We start from the raw sequence: 24,773 nt of genomic DNA on the forward strand, positions 1-24,773 counted from the left end.
ACTCATGTGATTCCATCAAAGTCGTAAGCTCTATATGCTTAGCATCACCGATCTTTTGACATATTCTAATCACTTTGCCACTTATCTTAAGAAGATGTTGCTTCACTCTATAATGTGACCCATGGAACTTTATCCCACAAAAACTACACTTCCACTCACAATTCCCACCTTGTCCCTTCTTAGTTTCACTGATAATTGTTACATATTGCCACAAGGGAGAACCCTTGTTATTATCTCCAACACCACCTTCATCCTCACCCACAGGTGAGTTAGCAGACGACATACCACTCATTTTGTATTCAATTGAATATATGAATCATTCATTTGTATTGAACTATTAATTATATAAATGATGAAAGATTATTCTAAAAGACATGGGACAAGGTTAAAAGTTAAAAGTGTTCCATATATAATGAAAAATACGTATGAAGTTAGCACATTAAATTCAGATGTTTACTTTCGTCCCTTTTCACAAATGTTTTCTTGAAGACCAACTATATTGTGCAGACCTTGATATTCTATGATAACCCACTATAAAATCAAAGCAAGAAGTCAAGAACCAATTCCCTAATCGACAAATATCCTAGCTGGTAGTTATCCACTCAATCAAAGGAAACTCATTTTTGAAGCACAAGATGGATACACTAATATGCTACACTAATTACATACTAAATTGATTATACTACTGGTTAGAGGCTTAGAGTAGTACCCGAACAGTTGTAAGATGATTCAATGGGGTGCCGCAAAGCTCAAACAAATTCCGATCTGTCCAACATGAACATAACAATAAGTAAGAATCATTTTCCAGTAACAAACAAGTTCCGATCTGTCCTATACTCCTACATAACAAACAAGTTCTGATCTGTCCTCCATGTACATAACAAACAAGTAAGAGTCGTACCTTTTTCCGGTGAGAGAGAGAGAGAGAGAGTATGAGGTTCTGGCGTTTTGCTCGGAATCGAAGGGGAAGGGAATTCTTTACGGGGTGAAGTCTCGGACTCTCGGTATCAACTCTCTCTCTCTTCAAAATAATGAAACGACTGAAGGAAGTAGAAGATAATAGGTTTTATCAACCTTTAAATGACAATTTTAACCTTGATTGTATCCATATCGTATCCGGACCGTATCTGATGAGTTGACTGTGCACTACATAGTTATGATACGTTTTTTCATCAATAGATACGTGTATATGGTGTATCTAGACCGTACCCATATTTAGTACGGGTACGATACAAACATACCTATATTTTGCCGTATCCATGCTTTATAACCAATAATACTGGTAGAAAATGAGAGAAACCCCGTCAGGGCCGGAGCCTTGAGTGGATGCATTTGCTTTAAAGCTCTTAAAACCTCCTCCGAGAATTCCTTAATCAACTCCAAATTCATGCTCTCCGAGACTACATGAGGGAAAATATGTGTGAACAAATTATCATCACAAGGATTACTTGAAGTAAAGAGCTCCTTGTAGTAACCTAACACAATATTTTCCAACTCATTTTCTCTCATACACCACACCCCATTCTTGTCAAAGAGCCCCTTAATACCATTCTTTCTCTGCCTATTGTTTGCTTTTTTATGAAAATAGTGGGTATTCAAGTCACTCAAATTCATTTAATTAAACTGGTTTAGAATAAATAGTGAAATTCACTATTTTTCCAACATTCACTTCGATTTTGGTTTCGTCTGGGCTGAAAGATGTGTTTAGGTACTTGGTTGAGCGCAATGTGGTGGACGTGGTGGTTACTACGGCTGGTGACATTGAGGAGGATCTTATCAAGTGCCTTGCGCCGACTTATAGAGGCGAATTGGGGGGAGGAGTTAAGGTCGAAAGGGTTGAATCGTATCGGTAATTTGCCGGTTCCTAATGACAACTATTGTAAATTTGAAGATTGGATCATACCGATCTTTGATCATATGTTGAAGGAGCAAATTGAAGAGGCATGCATGTGCTATTGTCTTATTTTAAATTGCGTTTTTGTTGGGAAATTTAATGGTTTTGGGTTGTGATTGGATGTTTTGTGTTAGCAGAATGTGTTGTGGACGCCATCTAAACTGATTGCCCGCTTGGGGAAGGAGATCAATGACCAAAGATCGTACCTTTACTGGGCATACAAGGCAAGTTTAAACCAAATTCAAGCGCTTTTTCTATAGCTCTTAGGCTTATATGCTGGTATTGTTTACTCGGTTTGAAGTGTAAAGTTGATTGGGTGAAGACATTCATGGATCAATAGTTTTGTGGCATTGTAATCAGTTGAGTTGTTTGAATAGAAATGGTTAGAATGCAGCCTCTAGGTTCAACTTAAGGACTTTACTTTACTGAATCCGTTGTATGTGCATAAAAAATTGATGATATTTCTTTTTTGGATTTTGTTCCAGAACAATGTCACTGTTTACTGTCCATCCATAACAGATGGATCATTGGGAGATATGATGTACTTCCATTCTTTCCGCAGCCCAGGTCTCGTTGTTGATGTAGTGCAAGGTATGGTGCTTGTCACCTTGTCTCTGCATCTAGTAGAGTTAGCAGCTTGACAAATGAACTCACAAAATAGTATGCGCTTTGAACAGATATTAGGGCCATGAATGGTGAAGTTGTACATGCCGGTCTCAGGAAGATTGGAATGATCATCCTTGGAGGAGGCATGCCCAAACATCACACATGCAATGCCAATATGATGCTGAATGGTGCAGATTATGCTGTGTTCGTTAATACTGCACAAGAGTATGATGGCAGCGATTCTGGAACTCGTCCTGATGAGGCTGTATCCTGGGGGAAAATACGGGGTTCTGCTAAAGCTATCAAGGTATGTTAGTAATAGCCATTCTTTTCTTTGCAAATTGCCTGTTTAGTTTGGTTTCTTGCATCGTATTTATACGCATTTTCATTAATTGAACCAGGTGCACTGTGATGCAACGATTACTTTCCCCTTTCTGGTGGCCGAGACATCTGCTAAGAAAGTTATACTCTGTCATGATTAACCTCCTAACTTGCTGGTGATTGCCATTTTGAGGTTGTGCTGTTAGTAAGATCTAATGTAGGATTAGGTAAAACCGTCTCATTGAAATTGCAAACTTTTTTTCGGCCAATATTAGTGCACGCTTGTTTTGCTGTATGCCCTTGGAAACTGAGATGACAAACTGGTGGCATTTACTCTTAGGTGTAAACGATTTACCATTGCATTGTTATTCCTATATGAATGAGGAGCTGAATTCTTATCTGTATCTTTCTTAAAGTCTCAGGTTTTTACTGAAGTTGTTCCACCATCTCACTTCAAGTAGGGACAAGCCACTGATATTAAAGCAAACTTTCAGTCATTGTGATGCAATTATCAATTCGGCATTTGGAAACTGAGAAGCTGATGAACTTGTTAAATCTCACGTTTTGTTGAAGTTGTGGTACAGGTGCTCCAGTACTTGAGCCAATTGGACATCTTAATACTCAATGAGAGGACCTTTGTTTTTTTTTTTTGGGTCTGATCAAAGAGGACAATTTGTGTTTGATAATGATGACGCTTTATAGCATGTGTTGATACACAACTCTATACTAACTTCCTAAAGAAAAGAAGAAAACTAATTTAATCATCTATGTGTAGAGAAGTGTTGTTCACAAAAACAAGACATATGGAAAAAAGAAAATAAAACAAAAGAGGTGTAAAAATGGACGAGTGTGGTTTTATTTATTTTTTGTTACAAATGGGACCTAAAAGGCCGAAACAAAAAACACAAAGACTAAATATTAACGCAGGCTTCTGTGTGCCTACATTTAGCAACATTGGCCAAATCGTCCAAAAAAACTTATGCAGCATGGGCAGGGGGATCAACAAACTCAATCAGTCCCAACTCATAAGAAATACTCTTTTTGGCCAAGGCATCAGCAACCATGTTACAGTCTCTAAAAATATGAGAGAGCTTCACATTCTGTAGTTTGGAAATCATAGAAGCACAACTAGCAAGTAGGGATCCAAGAGGATGCATAGAAGTGGTATCCCGTTGCATAAGTTGGATAAGAATGGCAGAGTCAGACTCAATTTCAACATTTCCACTGTAATGTTTGGCAATGAGTTTCAGACCAAAAAATAAGCTCTAAGCCTCATCATCTAAAATCTCCCCAATCCCCAATTTCATTTGAAAACCATGAATCCAATGCCCATACTGATCTCTAATTACCCCTCCAACACCAATTTTCCCAGAGTTAGAATTTATGGTGCCATTAATATTCAACTTATACCAACCAGTAGGAGGCCTAGACCAGGAAAGCATACTATAACTATAAAATGAACTCATTTTAGCCTTGCTTAGAGAGCAGCTCCACTCTTCAGCATAATCCCAGATGATTTTAGCAGTGTAAACATGCATGATAAAGGAGGTATCAAAAACACACTTGTTTCTCCACTTCCATATAAACCAGCAAACAAAGACAAAAATATTGCACCACCAAATGTTATTCTTGACTTTCAAATGGCAGTGGAGCTGGGCCACCAACCAGCCATTTCAATCAAGAGAAAATGAATTAGCAATTGAAACAGGAGGACTCATACAATTCTAAATAGCTTAGATCTGCAACAGTCTCTAAAAAGATGAAGGAGGCTTTCATCTACAGAGTTACAAATAGGCCAGATAGCAATTGTAGTAAACCTTCTTCTAGCTCTTTGAACATTAGTTATAATTTTCTTCTGAATCACAAACCAAAGAAAAGTTTTCAGTTTGGGAGGACAACTCACCTTCCAAACAAATCTCCACATAGGGTTTTAAGCGTCATTTATCTCAAAAAGAGAGTTGTAAGCAGACTTGACAGAGAAACAATCATTAGAAGTAGGCCCCCAAATAAGTTGGTTAGAAGCATCCTCACAAAAACCAGTTAGAACATTAACAGTTTGAAGAACATTATAAGAAGGCATCATAGAATTTAAAAGCTGAATATTTCACCCATAATCACACAAGAAGTCATAAAACAGAGCATTATGATCAATAGGAGCATAAGAAAGAGCACAATCAACAAGAGGTAGAAAACCAACCCACACATCATGTCAGAAATTAATCTTTTTACGATTCCCCACTCTCCACTTAAGATTTTTCCTAAATAAATGAGCATCATGGGAAATACTTCTCCAAACTGAAGAGCAATAAGAAGGAGCACAAAGATCATGATCAGTGATGTCCATATCCTTTAAATATTTCTTCTGAAACATAATAGCCCATAGACCAACATCCTTTTGCAGAAGTCTCCAACTGACCTTAGCCAACATGGCTTGATTCATCTCATAAGTTTTTTAATACCAAGGCCCCAATGGACTTAGGTTGACAACAGTATCCCAACTGATTAAGTGAACCTTCTTCTTAGCCTTAGTGTCCCCCCATAGGAAATCTCGATTTAACTTATCAATCTTCTCACAAAAACTGATGGGAAATCTAATAGTCTACATGGCATAAAATGGGATGGTAGAAGTAACATATTGGATCAAAGTGAGTCTACCAGCAAGGCTAAGAGTCTTACTCTTCCAACTAGCTAATCTACCTGAGCTTTATCAAACAAACCATCATAAGTATTAGACTATGATGGTTACTAAATCTAGCAAGCCATTTGCATTCCACCAAATCTAGCAAGCAATTTCTTCTTTCTTTGAAACAAATGACCAAAGACATCTCTATTCCATTTCCTCAGGGCAGTTGAAAGAGAACACATCTTGGAATGAAAATCACCAGACAAGCTATTCCAAGTTGAAGAAATAAACTTAACATATTTTCCATGGGAAAACCACATAGCTTGAAACCGAAAAGGACAAGCAGTACAGTTGACAAAATTATTAGACTTCAACTGTAGCAAAATGGGACAGTGATCAGATCTAATTTTAGGAAAATGTTGAACATAGGCTTCACTAAAAATAGCTCTCCAAGAAACATTACAAAAAGCTATGTCAAGTGTTTCTTTAATTTTATTATTGCTCCAAGTAAACCGAGAACCAATGAACCCCATATCCACCATAGCATTTCTATTGATCCAATCTCTCAAGCCACCAAATCTACCAGTTAGAGAGCCACTACTTTTATCAGCACAAGAAACAAGCTCATTGAAATCACCTTTCAGAATCCAAGGAACATCATGAGTGGTAATAAGTTGATCCAAGTAAACCCAAAGAGAAGGTCGAGAGGTATGATTAGGACTAGCATAAATCACTGTAAGCATCCATTTAGGTTTACCAGGGAGTTGAACAAACACTGTAATAGACTGAAAATTATCGTCAATAAAATTAATATGCACCTTGTTTTTATTCCACACTAGCCAAAGCCCACAAGAAAAATCTCTAGCTTTAACCACTCTATAATCAGTGAAACCAGTTTTTTCCAAAGCAAACCAAGCTTTTATTAAAAGAAACTCTAGGCTCACAAACCCCAATCAAGTATCAATCATATCTTCCCCAGAAAGAGAAGACATATTATGATTATTATCATCACAGTTGAATTCGCCATTTTCAGCAAAAACATTTTCGATAAAGGAGTCAGAGTCTCCAACAAGAGAAGAATCCTTACCAGTTTTAACATAAAAGTCCTCAGGAGATGAGTGCCCAAAATTAGCATCAAATCCACTACCCAAACCACCAAAACTCACACCCTTAAAGGAAAGTTCCTTAAGGATATGAATTTTTTTTTGATGATGAACCTTTATTCACTTTTTGGAGCAATTTTCCAGATTTTGTGCCACTATGTTCACCCACATGTGAAACATCTTGCATAAAAACTTTAGGTGGCAACTTGACTTTTGATGGAGAAGACTTGGAAGCAAGGCGATTAGCCAAATGAGTGGGCTTCAAACTCTCAGAAGATTGATTATGCTTAGGAGGACTTGGTAGAAATTTATTTCTCTTTTCCTGGAAATTGTTCCCTAATTTCACAATAGTTGGTGCTACATCAAGAACAGGGTCAGAATTAGTCATTTTGGAGTCATTAGCATCAACATCATTATAATTGTCCTTCTGCAACACATCAAATCGAGAACCACCATAGTCAACCTTCTTACTACTGGAGTTCGCATTAGACTTCTTTTTCTTATAAGACATAAACATTCAAGGCCCCATATCATCTTTTAGAACACCCCCATGCTGAAAACTCAAATTAGGCTCAGAATGATCCACACTATTCATGACAGAATCAGTAGAAACAGAATTAGCATTAGGAGAAGTTGCAGGAACAAAATCCTTTTTCAGAGTGGGATATTTGTCTTTAGAATGGCCGAAGCAGCCACACTCAAAACAGATAAGAGATATACCCTCGTATACCACATTATAAGCAATGGATTCAACCTCAACAAAAGGCCTTAATAGTTTACTTAAATCAACCTCAATACAAACTCTTTCAAATTTTCCCCTGGACTGGCCTAAAGTCAGTTTATCCACCTTAACCACATCACCCAGTGTTTTACCAATTTTCTCAAGAGTAAAGTCCTTGAAGAACTGAACAGGCAAACTAAAAACTCGAACCCACAACGCCATTTTACCAATAAAATCACAGAGAGGACTGAAACCAGGCTTCCATTTACGAACAACAAGAGTTTGACCAGCTAAGATCCAAGGACCCTCACACAAAGCATAATTAATATCATCTTCTAAATTGAACATAACAATTTAAAAGTCATTAGGGAGATCAATAAGTTGCCAGCCTCCTCTTACCTGCTATTTCCTGCGAAGTCCACGAAGCATGAAGTCATAAGGGTTGGTGGAGTTTAGTTTTCCCATGAGCTTGACAATCACAGCACAACGCCACTCATAATCAATTTTGTTATGAACTTTCTCAGAGAATGAGACATTTTGCCCATGCTTTCCGACAGAGTAGCTACAATCAGCATCAGAAAAATCAAATTCCTCAATCATGGTTTGGTGAAAACGGTCGATAGGATTCTTGAGAGTGCTTGCATAAGAAGGCATCAGTAGAGGAGGGATGGGGTTTTGAAGGACTGAGGCCAGCTCCTCCATTCTGAGCTCATCATGATCAGACTTGCAGTCACCCCCATGCTTAGTGAGTTTGCGTTGAGAAAGCATATGATCTGAAACTCCACCACCTCTCGAAGGAAGGGCGAAGAAAGTAAAGACCGAGGACGCCGTGTGGCTTTATTGATAAGACGAGGAAGAAAGTGCGTGACTAATAATAAAATTGTTCCCAAATTAAGAGTAAAGGAAATATTTGTAATAACCCTAATTTTCAAACAATATTTGGTTTGATTGGAAATCTATAAAATTGTGAAATTTAATTAGAATGAATGGGATTGGTTGCGACATTATGAAACAAGAAACGGAAAACGTTCTCGGAACGTTTAATTAGAAAAACGTTACGTTTCCGCAACGTATATATCGACTTTTATTCCGTCGCTCGGTTGTGAAAACTTCCATCACGAAAGTTGTAGAGCTCGTCGATACGAGTTCGTGAGCATGTGACGCGTTCTAATCAGACGTCGGACGGGGAAGTTATTAACGTCGGAAGTTAGTTTCCGATTTTGGGAACGAGTATATAAAGAACTTTTTTTTATTAGGGTTTCCATTTGTGGAAATCCCTCTCTCTCTCTCTCTCCTCACTCTCTCCACCTCCCTCTCTTCTCTCTCCCCGAAACCTTCACTCCCTCCTTCAGAAACTTCCCCTCCACGATCGGACGAGCTTTTGGCTCCGTGCTTCTCCCCGCCGGTCGCCACTCCATCACAAGCTCGACTGCATCCTTTCCGGGGCAAGACGCGCCTCCCTTCATCTCCCTGGATCGACATCGAGCTCCTCCGTTCTCTGCAACACACCCGCCGCCGTTCACGCCCTCCTTTGACGAAGCTAGGGTGCAACGCAGGTGCACCTCCATCAACCCTCAAGCCCTGCACCATCTACGAACGAAGGGGGGGACGCGGTGACACACCTCCGCAAGGAATCGACACGATCGGCGGCGATTTCGACTGTTCAAGCTTCGATTGAGGTGAGGGATTAGTATAGCTTGATTGTTGCGATGTTTGTGTGAATTTTTGGATGATTTGGAGTGGAGATGTTGGAGATCGGAGGTGGAATGAAGGAGAGGGGTTACCGCCGCTCTAGGCGGTGCGTGGGAGTGCGTGGAGGGAGTAGGAGGCGGCGTGAGGCCGTAGGGAGGAGAGGGGAAGAAAGGAGGATGGTTTTGGGGCGGCGGTGGCGTGCTACGCGCCGGCCTTAGGCTCAGCGCGTGTGCCCCACGCGCTGCCACAGTGAGTGGCGTGTGAGCGTTACGCGCGGCCTGCCGGAGGTGGCGCGTGCACCCCACGCGCCGCCACGTGCGGCGGCGCGTGAACAGTGTTTCCGAAGGGTAATTTTGTAATTTATTTTTACGTACGGTAAATGTAAAAAGGTGATTTATGTACGGTAAATGTAAATTTTATTACGTACGGTAAATGTAAATGTAAATGTAAATTACTTTTAGTAAATGTAAAAAGTAATTTTGGATGGGTAATTCAGTAATTATTATTTACTGAGATAGTACGTACATTTGAATAGTATTTATACGTACAAAAATACGTAAAACAGTATGTACTCGTACATAAATACGTATTGGATGTGTATTTATACAGTAATACACGAATAGTAAATACGTGAATAGTACCAAGTGAACAGTAAATTCGTAAAACCGAAAATTGCTGAACAGTAACCGATTATTACTTTTTCGGCATTTAAAGGTTTACGAAACGTTTCTAAATTCTTTTCTTATGTTTTCAAGGTGATTGATAAATCAAGGAAATGAATTATCTACGGAAATTGTGGAATTACGCTCGAGTCGATAAGGTGAGTAAAATCTCACATATTTACGAATCTACTCTTGCGGAGATTCAAGATTTTGCAAGAGTCTTTAATATCGAATTATGACACGTATACGATATAATGGATTATATATATATATTGTATAAATGGTAATAAGTACATATATATATAGTTCGCTATATTATATACTGTTATGAATTCATTGGAATTAGTCATTTCGATGACGAGAATTATATATTGAGCATGAGATTTAATTCGTACAATATGAGGTGTGATTATTGTACATAATATTAACATGGTGTTGGTTAAAACGTTTTGTCTTCGGACGTGTTTATGAAATATGACATGTATAGGATATAGCGGATTATATATATATATTGTATACATGGTAATATGTACAAATATATATAGTTTGATATATAATATACTGTTATGATTTTATCGTGATGATGTCATTTTGATGACAAGATTATATACCAAGCATGTGGTTTTGATTTGTACAATATGAGGTGTGATTATTGTACGTGATTTTAACATGGAGATTGTTAAAATGTTGATTTGTCTTCAGACTTGATTTTTGTACAATATGATGTGAGATTATTGTACGTGTTTGGCAAGTCGGAACCTAGCCTTTGGCCGAGCGAAAGTTACGATATAGTTAGAGCTCTAGTCTGTCTTCCGGAGTACTGCATGTGAGGTAACGGGTGGTTATCGGCTCATGAGTACTCATATTGTGTTAGATGTTGGGTAGTGGGTGGTTACCCAATATCAGCGGTGTACTACGTGAGGGGTAACGGATGTATACCAGCGTTCATTAGTACCCGTATTATAAAAGTTTTTGGGTAACCAGAAGGGTTGCACGATTTCTCATGAGCACTTTCATTTCATATATTTTGGGACAACCAGATGGGCCGTCCATTGACTCATGAGGACATTTATATTTGTTGATTTGTGATTTTTTCGTATATATTGATATGCGAATTATATTTTCATTTTACTCATACGAGCTATAAGTTTACCGGGTTTGTGTTTACAATCCCGGTGCACCAATTCGATGGTTTAGGGGATAATTCTGCAGGTGTTGACTAGTGGAGATTGAGAGAGGACTCCAGAGTCTCGAAGTTATTCATTATCCTGCTTGTGGTGTGGTTTTCATTTCAGAATTGTGTGTGAGAATTTGTGAGGACTTATTGGTGAGTTTTGTGAGAGATTGTTAGGATTATTACATTCCCATTTTATGTAATTGCTGAATTATAAATTTGGTTTGTAATAATTGGTTTTCTGAGTTGTATTGAGAACTCAGTGATGATCCGCTGTGCATTTAAAATGATTTCGATTGGTTGAGATTGTTTTAGTGTTTAACGACATAAAATTTTAAGTTTTTTTATGCTCAAAATTTTAGAATCATTACAATATTGGTGTGTTTAATTTGGGCATTGTGAGCTAAGTGGTGACGCATAAGGCATAAAGAAACCATCATCAAATTCCCATATATATAAAGAAGAGAGAGAGACAGAGAGACCCAACAAGTGTGAACTTCCGGCATCAGAGAAAGAGAGAGAGAGAGAGAGAGAGAGAATGAGCAAGGTGGTCTGCGTCACCGGTGCTTCCGGTTACATTGCTTCATGGCTCGTCAAGCTCCTTCTCCAACGCGGCTACACTGTCAAGGCCTCTGTTCGCAACCCAAGTCAGTTTTTTTTCCCCATGCCAATTTCTCCTTGTGATCGTTTTCATTCTGAATTTTTGATCTTTGTTTCATTTGATTAATGCATCAAATAGCAACAGCCCTCTTTCAGATTATGCCTCTGCATTGAAAATTTTGATGCTTTTCTGTATTTGGCTTGTGGGACCCAGATGCTTGAATTGAGTTTTTAGGCTGCATCAGATATGGATGGAGAGTTGGATACAGTGAAGTCATAAATCATGAAAACATGTTACCCAAATTTTTGTGTCTCCAAATGAGAATAACTGAACATGTTGTACTAGGATATAACCTCTTTGGCATCATTGCTTTGCAAGCTGGTTTTCAAGGTGTGGTTGCTACTTGCAAGCCAACCTTAACCAGCACATTGATTCTGTTCAGTTGGAAACATAATTGTTCGGTTTTTTTTTATAAATTGATTGCACAGCTTGATTCTGACTTAAAACTCGTGAGTTGGAGCGACCAGTCTGAGTTAGTTTTGTGTCTTTGTTGTGGGTTGGCTAGAATTTGGAGCAACAAACAAGAACAAAAAGAATTAACTTATCAATCTTAGGTGATAAAATGTAGAGGTAAGCACCAGCAAGATAAATGGTTGTCCAACAGGGCAGCAACGACAGTCTCTTCCACTATATCGGTAGCTACCAAGCCTTGAACATATAATTTGATGAACAACTGGAGAAATCAAGCAAAAAGAATGAAAAACTCTATTTGCTCTCTTTCACTATCATTACCCCGTTAACAGTTTTCTCAACCTTAGACTGATATCCAAATTGTCTTCACTCAAACCTTAAGTTGTATTCCATCACTCATTGAAGCAGAATGTAGTGTAGTCAGACACTCATGCTTGCCTCTCCTAACAGAAACAACAATAGCGGCAATTAGGCTCCTTGGTTGCTGTAGGTAACCATGTCTTTCCTTTTGTTCAACTAATGAGGCTTTAAGGTAATCATCCATCAAGTAGGATGAGAAATTTTCCTTCCTGATTGGCACCAAAACTTTGTCAAAAGGAATCCAATTTCTTTGTTGGTATGCTTTCTTTTAATATAATATAAAATACCTCTTGCCTTGGTAAATCATTTGGGCTGAATCATTAATCCCACAACGGTCTCAGTGGTTACTTGTTTTGCATATTCCTCTACAATATAGTTTTTTCTATTCACATACACTGAGTCGATGTCTACTTTCGTCCTAATGTTGTACTTACACACAGATGATCCAACAAAGACGGAGCACTTGCTTGCATTTGATGGAGCTAAGGAGAGACTTCACTTTTTTAAAGCAGATCTATTAGAAGAAGGTTCTTTTGACTCTGGTGTTGAGGGCTGTGAATGTGTTTTCCACACTGCATCTCCCTTTTATCATGACGTCACAGACCCAAAGGTTCTCCTTTATATTATGGCTTTTATGTCCTTCAGATTTCCAATAGACTTTAGAATAAAACTATTCTATATTTTCTTTGTCTGATTTAAAGCGCATAAAAATGTCTAATTTATTACAAATTCCTGACCAAATCATTAAGGGGTCAGAACAGGCAGATATGCTCCTTTCTTACAATCCACCTGACGGACTAATAGTTTACATAGCCCATGCCCCATGTCATGGGAACCCCTTTTTGTTCCATGCTGTTTAGAAAAGACTGGAAACATATAATTAGTATAAGTAGCCGTTACTACAACCAAACACGCATGTACGATAAATTCCTCTTGATACAAATGCAAATTAATGCGTCTTTTTTTCATTCCTTTGGAGTACGCAATCAAGATTTTGCTCATGCATCCACTGTCTACTTTACAATTTCTTTTTTATACGTTTGGCCAAGTATGCCTCTTGGTATGTTGAAAACTAATTGCACTAGGGAAATAACTAAATAATTTTTTTCCCATATTTGTTGTAAGAGAAGGATTGATCTCTTCAAATCCGGGAATTTGGAAAATTTTGCAAGTCAAAATTTCTGGCGAAAATATAAAAGACTATGAAGGAGTGTAAAGACATCTAAAGAGATATATTAAATATCAAGGGGCCAGGTGCTCCCAAGCCTATGTGGCTCTGCCGCTTTGGACACATGCCTTCTCTGATCCACTGCTCATGATGTGAACTAGTCTTTACAAATATCTGGAACTGTGAATGAAGGGTCACAGGAGGTCATGATTTATAGGTGTATTAATAGAATATAAGAGAAACAAGATAGGTCTTTCCATAACAAATAAAACTTTTTCAGCATCATGCTAAGATTTTGTTTTCCTTACTGCATTTTCAATATGGCAGCAGACTGGTGCTTGCCCTCTAGTTTTTGGTTTTGTTTTTATAAAATTACATCTGAGCTGGAAGTCTTCGTTACCTTTTTTTTTTTCAATTTATTCTGTTTGAATTATTTCTTCTACTATCATTAAATAAGCAATGCTTAGAATTCATTTCAACATTTTCAATGACATTATAATAATGTGAAAGATAAAGACTCGTGCTTATTGCAAAATGACATTCCTTAGACATTCTAATATTGGACCCTTGCATCTGTCTAATCTAACCTGCCTTACATGTGATGCAAGAGTTAACCTGTAATTTATTTTAAAATGACATTCTTGTACTCCTTTTAATAATATAATATAGAAAACTAACCTCCTTTGTTTCTTGCACTGCTAAATAGTAGGATGGGTTGTTGTGGTTTCTAATTGTTGTATAAAATTTCCTCATTCAGGCAGAACTACTTGATCCTGCAGTAAAGGGAACACTTAATGTCCTTAACTCGTGTGCAAAATCTCCATCTATCAAACGGGTAGTTTTAACATCATCTATAGCTGCAGTTGCATATAATGGAAAGCCTCGAACTCCTGATGTCGTTGTTGATGAGACTTGGTTTACTGATCCAGATGTCTGCAAGGAATCAAAGGTATGCATCTTCTATCATAATTGATGCTCCTGTGAATAGAAAAAATGTGTTGTACTTTGAGTCAATTTTTAATGATAATGTAGAGGAAACTGAGTATCAGTTGTTGGAATTGGTTTTCATACCCTTAGATGCGACCAATTCAAAATATATAATTTTCTTTGTATAAAGGAAGAATGGTCTGTTCATTTGTTATATATATATATATATATATATATATATATAATTGGGGCTCAGGAAAGTGTGAAATGGAGAATAGGATATGAATTTTTCACATTTCTGGCACATTTATCTAGAAAAGCTTTAGGTTCTGTTGAAGTATTCATTATCTAACACATATGATCCTGTTAAATATTAGCATCACACCAGTAGGGGAATAGGATAAAACTAGTGAACTACTAGCTGCACACCATTAGGGTTTTGACACACCACAGCTTGAGGCCTTGGGCATTACACCTACTGTTAGTGGTGTGATACTACTAGTGTGTGTTTCTATGCATGCATGTATTAATTACCTGTTTCTCTGTATTAGGTGTTAGCTGACCTTGTTAAATATACATATGTAATATGTGTGTTGTTATGTATGCATGTGTGGCAAAGGTGGCGTATTTTTTTCATCTTAATAGGGAGGGGGTTAGCCATTAAGCCGTACAGAGACAAGCTGGAGTTACCATAATTTTCCGATGGGAGAAACTTCCAGTTACATGTTCATACATTCAAAATGGCATTTGTGTTGACCATGAAAGTATTATGTAATGCTGATGCTGAAACATGTCTTTTCATCTATTATTTTCTGTTATGTTTTCTGCCGCTATCAGAAACCTTATAATTTACTGCACTAGTTGCATTTCCTGTATTTGATTACTTTTTTGCTGATTAATGACAACTGCTGAAGATTACTAGTGTTTCCAACCAGATTGTAATGTAGTGATTAAACATTTAGATACGCTGTTTTATCCTAGAAGACATCTATTGTTTTGAAGTTGATTATGTTGGGCACCAAACAGTCTTATATTATGCGTTTGACTGCCTGGTCATAGTTTAGTTGCATTGGCTTCTGGGTTCACTAATACAAGGAATGTTTATTTGTAAAAATTTACCAAGGTAATAAGTAATAACTAATTTTGTTGATTTTTAATCCCTGCTTCCTCCAGCTATGGTATGTGCTCTCAAAGACGTTGGCGGAGGATGCTGCCTGGAAATTTGTTAAGGAGAAGGGAATTGATATGGTTACAATTAATCCTGCAATGGTGATTGGTCCTCTGTTACAGCCAACGCTAAATACAAGTGCTGCTGCAATTTTGAATGTTATCAAGGGTACTATTTCATGATAATTATATATGGCTTTGTTTATCATTTTGGTTGTGCTCACTGTGGGGGTAAAAGGCACTTCAAACACACATGCACAAAAAGCACTTATGGCCTAGCAACCAGAATATCAGGCCCTCAGAGAGATAGGAGGTTGTAGTCATGTAAAATTTGACACAACTGAGCGAAGTTCAATTCCCAGGCTAGCTTTCCCTTCCTTGATTCTTTTCTCTTAAATTTGATCAATGTAGTGCGCCTGCAAGTCAGTCCCTAGCTAACTAACTTCTGTACCATCCAACAGTGGATTTGCTGTGGAAGGAATGTTGGCCTCTCCCATTTTGTAAACCATATGGGAAAAGCATTTAAAAACGTGTGAATGAAAAAGAATTTTAATCTAATTGATGCTTCTTCATGTTGGGTGAACATGCTGCTCTGGTTGTGGGCTTTTGTCCCCATTTTGTGTACTATTCATTTTCAGGAAATATATTCAAGTTATGTTAGTTCAGAAACTCGTAGGATATAGTTTATTGCTTATTATTCAGTCTCTTGAAGAGGTTTCAATTGATTATATTATCAAATGGTTTTAATTGAACTATCAAACTGTTTCTTCACATTTTTTGTTTGATGCAGGAGCTCGAACATATCCAAATGCAAGTTTTGGATGGATTAATGTCAAAGATGTTGCCAATGCGCATGTTCAAGCATTTGAGATTCCGTCAGCTAGTGGAAGATACTGTTTAGTCGAGAGAGTTACACACTTTTCAGAAGTTGTGCAAATTTTACATGAGCTGTACCCTGATTTGCAACTTCCAGAAAAGTAAGTTTTTATTTTCCAACCAATTTAGCAATTGTTGTTTCAATTCCATGTCAACATGGTCCCATGATTAAGATATAATAACATATGTTCCTTTTTTTCAACTGAATTTGCTTATTTAAGAAATCGGTATATCTTGTTTTAAACAGATCTTTGTTTATAATATATGTTCTTTTCTTTGACTACCTTTACATGGCTCTTTTAATTTATTTTTTATGCTGAAATTATTGTTTAGCAGTATAATTTACTTTCTCATTTCATTTGTCTCGAACTTGAGGAAACAGGCCAGAGCTTGAAAGAAGCAGTAGCTATTGTTTTTTGTACTATTGAGTAGAGCTTGATTTGGTATCATTGCGTGTAAATGGTTTCTCTTGCTCAGAAGTGATATTGTCAAGTTGCTGTTGCTTCACTTTGTCTGCATATGCATGTACTTTGTTATGTGCAGGATAGTTTATCTCATTGATAATCTCTATGATCAGTGAGTACATTTGTCCATGAACCATTTAATGGGTTTAATTATGATACAAGAAATTAATGTGGAATCAGTACGATTCTCTGTTGGTGGACTTATTTGTGTTTCCTTTGGATTAGTGAAAAAAATATATATATATATATATAGAAGGGGTGTTGTGCTATCATTTGATTAAGGATCCTATGAATCTATACCTCCTGCCACTGTTGTGTAAATTTGGTTCTTTAAGATTCATCTAAACTGACACACTTGGCATTAGCAGATGTGCGGATGATAAACCTCATGTGCCGACATATCAGGTGTCCAAGGAAAAGGCAAAGAGCTTGGGTATTGAATTTGTTCCATTAGACATTAGCCTGAAGGAAACAGTTGAAAGCTTGAAGGAAAAGAGTTTCATTAGTTTCTGATTTAGGTCTTTGAAATAAAGTCAGTCGCGGTAAAACAAATTCTATTCGTGGAACCAATGTGTTTCAGATGGTGTTTGGTTTTGGTCTCCAAGTTGTTGATTCCTGCTTATGTACTGTTTACGTCCCCTCAATAAAGCTTGAATCACTGATTCTGATTATAAGTTGATGCGTTTGGCTCTTATGTTCATTGTTTGTTATATTTCCTTCCTCTAATTTTCCCGCCTTGACTCTTGAGGCACATCTTTTTAGCTGGTCTAAGCCAAGAGCTGTGTAGGGTTTTCCTCTCTGATCCCGACCTCGACCTCCACAGCTACATGTAACCCAAAAGAAAACGAAAAAAAATAAAATTGGTTCGTTATGCATTCATTATAGGGTTTGCAATGTAATATATATCTAGATATATATAGAATTGGACCTTAAGCCCTATCACCCTTTCAAGAAATGTTTGTTGAAGTAAAACAGCCAGAGGTTTTTCCGAGATATCATCTCAAAGTTATGTCTCGCAGAAAAAATAGGATAGGACAATATCAATACAGTAATACTTATCGTTCTAATTTTGTGTATAAAACGATAATTTAATATAAAATTATATAAATATCAAAATTAATATACAGCTTAGTAACCCAAAAGAAATAGGGTATTTGTCTTTTCCCCTCTGAGGCTCTGACCCCTGGCTTCCATGTAACCCAAAAGAAAAACAATTGATTCGTTCTGATTATAGGTTTTGCAATGTGATGTTATTATGTATACATAAGAAATAGGACCCTCTTAAAGATATCTATTTCCACCTTGTATACCAATTACCAAATGTTTATCATTCAATGAAGTAAAACAAACTTGCAAATCTGACCAAGAAAATAGAAGGATAAGACAAATAAATATGGTTTTAACTTTTTATATAAAATCGGTAACTTGATGTAAATTAAAATAGAAATATCAGAATTAATATACAACTGCAACAAATTCTATCAGTATCTTCTAGGTTTCAAATTTATAACGATAGACGATAGTTATCGTGAATACTGCGAATCTTTTGGTCCTATCCGAAGTGAACCAAGTTACTTCCATTTAAATTAGTTTCCGACTCTAACTCATAGGCACAACAAATATCTCAACCCAACGGAAGAGAGAGAGAGAGGAAGAGAGAGGGAGAGAGAGTGATAGAGGAGTCATAGTTGCGTCTGCGTCAATGTCTTCTCCCTCCAAGAGTCCAACTATGGAACCTGTTCAGGAAAGTCATCCGCATCTCAAGGCTTCTGTTAGCCAAGTTAGCACGTCCAGTGGTAGCCCTAGTCCTAAGCAATTGCAAGAACAGACTGAACATGAGGCTTCTTTTACGAGGACGAAAGATGCCATTGTTGCTCCATCTGTTGGCACAGTGGTTGATCATCGATTTTCTGAGGAAGAAGAGCAGCTGAACAATTTCAACAACAACCTGAAAAGGCAGCAGGATGCTTTTCTGAAGAGCTTCCCACCTGGCTATAGGTTCAATCCTCGTGATGACGAACTTGTGCAGCATTACTTGTTGAAAAAAATTCTCAACGAGCCTTTGCCTCCCAACAAGATCATGGAGGTTAATCTCTACCGTCACAATCCTGAGACGCTTGCTGGTAAACCCTAATTGTATTCAAAGGCTGTTCGATTCATTATTTATTACGTTCATACTTTAATTACCAATATTATAGGTCACGTGAATATGTTTGAGCTAGCGTAACATGAGATCGATATGATATATATGATCATATGAACATTAATATTCGCAAGTGTCGTTTGTTATGAACTGAACATTAGATCGATAGACGCTTCTATAAAATATACGATATATGATCATTACTTTTCTGTACATCTTCTAAATATTAACAAAAAATATAGAATATGTTGCTATTTTTCTTTGTACGTTCCTTCTAGTTGGTTGCTGTATTTGGCTCTTCATATCTAAATTTATTTAATGTTGTTCCATTTAGTCTCCTCATTTCATCTGATTATTTGACTGGTCTAATTGGTCAGAATACTTTCTTAAGTTTAATCATCAATGTTTTTTTATGCTGATTAATATGATCAATTCCTTTTCATTGTTTACTGGTTTTTATAATATGTTTATATAGAGAATTTCACTTAATTATTGCTATTATAGTCATAGCTGTGATAAATAGATTACTTAGTTGGCTTCCTTATCTAGAAATAAATCAATAATTCTCACTTAAATTTACTCTTTCTCTTAAACCAGAAAACTATGAAACATATGGAGAAAAAGAGTGGTATTTCTTTACTCCAAGGGACCGCAAGTATCGTAATGGACGTCGGCCAAATAGGGCAGCTGGTGATGGATATTGGAAGGCAACAGGTGCTGACAAATTTATATGGTCTGGTAGGGTAAAAATTGGATGTAGAAAGGCTCTCGTTTTTTACCGAGGCAAACCTCCAAAGGGTAAAAAGACCAGCTGGATCATGCATGAGTACCGAGTCCCTGAATCTCACACTACCAAAAGGACTGAAAATGACATGAGGGTATGCATGACTTTCTCATTGTCTTCTTTTTAAATATATAGTATAATTAATACTTTCTTTGTGTTCCCTACCAATTCAATTTTATTTATGATTGTGCAGTTGGATAATTGGGTTCTTTGTAGAATTTATAAGAAAGCTGCTAATAAGAACAACAAAACCCAAAGGCTTAATCATGAATCGGATCTTACTGAAGAAAGTATCTCTACATCACTTCCGAATGACATGGAGATTGAAATTGAGATGAATGGTCAAGTGGATGACACTCAAACACTGCAATCTGAAGGGGAACACCCTTACAATATTGTTCATCAAGCATATGAATTTGATAGCGGATGTCATAATTATGCATATACTTACCCTCCTTACTCGGATGGGCGTCCTATGCTTGCTGCACTCAACAACAACATGCTTTATCACCACCGATTCCAACCGATCCCTTTGAGTTCCACAGAAAGTTATGCAAATATGTTGCAAATGCAACATGCTTGTGGAACTACTTCACCAGTATATCCTGATCAAAATTTTAGTGTGCAATTCTCTAATCGAAACAGTTGTGTGCAATTTTCAGACCAGAAGTGTAATGTCCATCCAACTGACATCCCACCAGAATCAATTTTATGTACAGAAGAAGCACCTGATCAAAAGTGTGTTGTGCAAATTACAGACCCAAAGCTTGTTATGCAGTCAGTTAATGACTCTACATCTGGTTCGACAATATGCACAGATGAAGCTTGTTGTGATCAGAAGTATGATATGCAATTTCCAGGTCAAGATTTTATCGTACAACCACATGATGGTCAACCACATTTAATGATAGACCAAGCAACTGATGCACCTCCATCAATGCCTTGTGATCAAAAGAGCATTCAACAAGAAATTGGTAAGCCTCTGTTATTACCACCATCTAGTCTATACATTGAAGAAACAGAAACAGAAGTTGATCGTACCGTGTTTTATGATCCTACATTCTCGCCTCTTGGATCTTTTTGGCCATGAGTTAGGTACGATGTTCTGCTGCATAATCCAAGTTTAGGTAATTAAGGAACATTTCAAGTGTGTTCAAAGAATAATCTCTAGATTTTCTCAACCATAATTGGTTCTGTTGCTATTTTGTTTTTTCCAGGTTTTTAGGCTAGTGAATAACAGTTTTTGTGGCTTGTCTTGGTGGAATATATAATGAGTATTTATAACTTGATGTCAACTTAATTTTTGCATGCGTACATACATAGTACATACTTTTAATTATCCTAGTTTTAATTAACATACTGATATAAAACTTTGTCTAACTAACATAATTCGTACAATGAAGATACAAAATAGAAAATGAGAAGCAACAAAATAGATAATTATCACTGCTCGATCATTAGCTACAGTTTACGTTGTTGCTTTGATATATGCCTGTTAACAAACAAAAGAAACAAACGACATGTTACTGATGAGCTGCTGATTGCTTCCCAATGAAGTCCTTCAGCTCATCAATTAATAAAGACCACTCTTTCAACTGAGGAAAACAGTAAAATCCATGAAATGCATTCGGGTACTCGACCATATGAACTTCTTTTCCAGCTTTCTTCAACCCCTCGCAATATCTCTTTTGCCCGTCTTTTAATATATCAAACCCTCCCATGAAGACGATCGTCGCCGGGAAGTTGAACCCCAAAACAGCTTCTGATCGTGGGCCGAAGACATTAACCACAGGGTGGTCTCTGTTCTCTCCCACCGGCAGAAAAGCCTTCCAGTACCAGTCGGTTATCTCCAAAGAAAGTATCAACGTCTTTTTATCAAGCCTGATTTCCGACTCAGTCCTTTCTACTGCGCCAAAGAAAGGTTGTATCCCTACGATGCCAATCACTTTCACCTTCGAAAACTCGTGCTCACCCGCCATGACAGCCACGTGGTGTGCCATGTTGCCGCCAGCGCTGTCGCCGGCAAGGAAACACCTGTTGAGGTCAGCGTTACTTGGAAAGCCTTTCAAGTTTGATGTATCGATAAACTTTATCACGTCAAATCCATCTTCGAACGCAGACGGGTAGCGATGCTCTGGCGAAAGCCGGTAGTTGACTGAGATGACGACGGCCGGGAGATTCACTGCGAGGCGTTTGCAGATGGCTTCGAAGAGGTTTGAGTTGGCTGAGAAGAAGACAAAACCGCCGCCGTGGAAATATATTATCACCGGAAGTTTGGTGGTGGTGGCCGTGGTGGGGATGAAGAGGCGGAACCATAGATCGCGGGTGGTGTCAACAATTACATCAGTGGTTTGGACGTCGGCTTCTTTTAAAGGAGAGGTCTTGGAATCGAAGACTTTCATGAATGGGCGATTAACAGTGCCATTTGAGCGGCGAGCGGTATTAAGCACGAAGGTGAGAATGAAAATGAATAACCGGAGCGTCCATGGGAGGTCCTGCGATATTGGAGCGTTTCCGGTCATCGCTGTTGTTTGTCCTCCTTCTCTCTGTATTTGTCGGCAGAATTGAGGTTGAGCTAATACTTGCGTTATAATAAGATGGATCGATTAAAGCTAGTGCACGCAATTTATAGTATATACTAGCTTTTCATACGTTATCTTCAATCATACGATGACAAAAAAAAAACGAAGACAAAATATAAGTGGTTAGAAATGCTACAAGGTTGATAACTCTGTTGAATGAAGCACGTATGCCTCTTCATTTAGCCGACAGTCCGCAGAGGCATACAGGCTTTTACCCAACCCGATCCGCGAGAAAATCCGCTTCCATAGGTAGAGTGTCGGGTTTAGATTAGAGAGGTGAAACCCGGCCCGTCAAAACCCGCTAAATAATAAAATATTATATATATGTTTTCAGGATGAAATAATTGTATATGAAATAATTGAATGATATGGAGGTCTATACATAGGCATTACAAAACCACAATATCGTAGGATTCGGAGTCCTAATATATTACGGAGATGTTAATCTATCTCCTAACAGGAAACCTATTAGGCTAAGACACACACAAGGGTAAAATAGTAATTCTCCCGGAACACTCCCCCTTGTGTCGCATGCCTAGGTTGCATGGTGCACACATCGTTGCCTCGGTAAAAACCTTATCAAGCAAAATAAAAACCTCTTGGGTAAAAACAAAAGCTTGATTGAAGGGAAAAAGAGCACAACGCACCGTCTACATTTGATAGCATCATGAGAGGTAGACTCCCCTTGAAGTCTACGAAACAACTCCCCCTGATTAGTGCCATAATCATGGAGTACAAAGAACAACGTATACAACGTTCATTACATGCTTCTCAAACGTAGTCTTGAGCTAATGATTAATCATTAATATAGCCACACATCTTTAGATCATACATGCTATACTTAGCCAAACTTAGATCTTAGGAAACAAGATTGCATAACAACTCAAAACAAGAGTTTGCAATGAAAATCAGATTCTCGGATAGAATGACCTTCATTCACTTAAACAGCCATAACTTCTTCGCCAAAATAGGTATCAGCGAACCGTAAAATGTTCTGAAAAGTAGACACCCGTGGATTTCCAGTGACATAAGGTTCACAACCTAATCCGATCAGAGAAGTTCACAATACTCTGTCGAAGTTGACTGACTTGCAAATTTCTGGACAGAACTGTCCTACTTTGCTAAAACGGCCATAACTCACTCAATATGATAGCTATGAATAAATGGTTGGTGTCCCTGGAAAGTAGACACATAGGTCTTTCCAACGGTACTAATTTCACCATATTTCATCAAGCGATCTGTCTTGTAGGTCTCGTTGAAGTTGACCTACGAAACTGGACAGATTCTGATTTGCCACATCCAATGTGTCTTTCACAAAAGAATGAGGGAATGGATCAATGAAGGACTGATTTTGGTCCGAGACGGAACCGTACGCATCCTCTACGCTACCAGTGTCGACTACTACACCAAGGCATACGTTGATGTTGCTGGAGCTGCTAGCGGCGTTGGTGTGGATAGGATTTGTGTTGGTTCATTAAGTGTAGAACTAAACCCATGTCAATGGAGCAATGCAAGTCCAATGACGATGCATAGGCGCATAGTTAATCACATCATAATGAAAGCAATAGTGTCCCAACAACACTTACATATATGAATCTATTGCTCATTGAATCTCTTCATCATCTTTACTTAGACGGAATAGAGAATCAAGAATTAGCTTTCATATGAACACATATGGGTATGAGTTCTTGCAACCGATTGTACTACGTTCTCTCGAACGTCACAATCTGATTACATAAGCTCTCCGTGGTTTGGAGGCATTTAAAGTCCCTCGGGCACTCTCATATCTGCGTCAAGATCCCTTTACATATATTCTATGACCACTATCATATGCTGCAAATCAGTTTTCATGGACACTAGTACTGATCAAGTAGCGGAAAGTAATTATGTCCATAACGAGAGAATATAACTCATCATAGTCAATACTAGGATAATGAGACAATCTTTGCGCCATAAGTCCTGCATATATCGCATGACTTCATCTTTCTCATTACACTTACGAACAACGACCAACATAACAAGTCTAGTTCAGCCTGTATTGATTCTTTCAACTTCGGTCAAGTTGCTCGTCATTGATACTTTACAACGGAATAAGAGCATAAGCGAATACATCATCAATCATGGGAGATCAATCCATTAAACACATGCGCGCGTTGTATACGATCAATTTGTGAGAATTCTATTCTTCTCTAACATCAACAAAAGGAGTCTGTAGCGTCCCACAGAAACTTAGTTGATACACATGTTTAGAGAATATCTCTTGATGATGGGCGAAATACTTGTGTCTACACATCTCGCTTCTTTCTGGTTTTGATTCCAGAGAATAATGGTCTCTCCCTCATCTAGGTAGGAGCCTAGACCGAAGCTATGACCCTGACTAGTCCATCTTTGCGTTTGCCAGCCTTGTTTTGTGGTGCAATACCACAGGCACCGA

The 24,773-nt window shown here is 37.9% G+C and overlaps 4 protein-coding genes across 4 annotated transcripts; 3 read left to right on the forward strand and 1 right to left on the reverse strand.

The window, feature by feature from the left end:
- Positions 1 to 374: 374 nt before the first annotated feature.
- Positions 375 to 2,982, forward strand: LOC126787252 (deoxyhypusine synthase-like). Its single transcript, XM_050513166.1, is given in 7 exon segments — positions 375 to 384; positions 1,642 to 1,810; positions 1,812 to 1,941; positions 2,032 to 2,118; positions 2,380 to 2,485; positions 2,572 to 2,807; positions 2,902 to 2,982. Coding segments are annotated over 7 exon segments (819 nt in total).
- An 8,312-nt stretch (positions 2,983 to 11,294) lies between these two features.
- LOC126788624 (phenylacetaldehyde reductase) lies at positions 11,295 to 17,504 on the forward strand. Its single transcript, XM_050514635.1, has 6 exons — positions 11,295 to 11,443; positions 12,669 to 12,838; positions 14,154 to 14,345; positions 15,497 to 15,659; positions 16,281 to 16,467; positions 17,199 to 17,504. The coding sequence occupies exons 1-6, from the start codon at positions 11,335 to 11,337 to the stop codon at positions 17,341 to 17,343; spliced, it is 966 nt and encodes a 321-aa protein (XP_050370592.1). The 5' UTR covers positions 11,295 to 11,334; the 3' UTR covers positions 17,344 to 17,504.
- Positions 17,505 to 18,532: 1,028 nt separating this feature from the next.
- LOC126787253 (NAC transcription factor 32-like) lies at positions 18,533 to 20,982 on the forward strand. Its single transcript, XM_050513167.1, has 5 exons — positions 18,533 to 18,953; positions 19,571 to 19,851; positions 19,951 to 19,986; positions 20,480 to 20,597; positions 20,975 to 20,982. Exons 1-5 carry the CDS (start codon positions 18,533 to 18,535, stop codon positions 20,980 to 20,982), a joined length of 864 nt encoding a protein of 287 aa, XP_050369124.1.
- Positions 20,983 to 21,280: 298 nt separating this feature from the next.
- LOC126787254 (probable carboxylesterase 18) lies at positions 21,281 to 22,279 on the reverse strand. The gene has a single exon (XM_050513169.1). The coding sequence runs from the start codon at positions 22,277 to 22,279 to the stop codon at positions 21,281 to 21,283; it is 999 nt and encodes a 332-aa protein (XP_050369126.1).
- Between the last annotated feature and the right edge of the window lie 2,494 nt (positions 22,280 to 24,773).

Source organism: Argentina anserina, chromosome 3 (genome assembly GCF_933775445.1).
Source record: "Argentina anserina chromosome 3, drPotAnse1.1, whole genome shotgun sequence".
Taxonomy (NCBI): domain Eukaryota; kingdom Viridiplantae; phylum Streptophyta; class Magnoliopsida; order Rosales; family Rosaceae; genus Argentina; species Argentina anserina.

Bases quoted from the DNA above. Each gene is read 5' to 3' on its own strand.
- LOC126787253 (XM_050513167.1), top strand. From the start codon at position 18,533: ATGTCTTCTCCCTCCAAGAGTCCAACTATGGAACCTGTTCAGGAAAGT. The intron at 18,954-19,570 runs GTAAACCCTAAT...CTCTTAAACCAG, and splicing joins CAATCCTGAGACGCTTGCTG to AAAACTATGAAACATATGGA. The intron at 19,852-19,950 runs GTATGCATGACT...ATGATTGTGCAG, and splicing joins GGACTGAAAATGACATGAGG to TTGGATAATTGGGTTCTTTG.
- LOC126787254 (XM_050513169.1), bottom strand. From the start codon at position 22,279: ATGACCGGAAACGCTCCAATATCGCAGGACCTCCCATGGACGCTCCGG.
- LOC126788624 (XM_050514635.1), top strand. From the start codon at position 11,335: ATGAGCAAGGTGGTCTGCGTCACCGGTGCTTCCGGTTACATTGCTTCA. The intron at 15,660-16,280 runs GTACTATTTCAT...TGTTTGATGCAG, and splicing joins AATTTTGAATGTTATCAAGG to GAGCTCGAACATATCCAAAT. The intron at 16,468-17,198 runs GTAAGTTTTTAT...TGGCATTAGCAG, and splicing joins GATTTGCAACTTCCAGAAAA to ATGTGCGGATGATAAACCTC.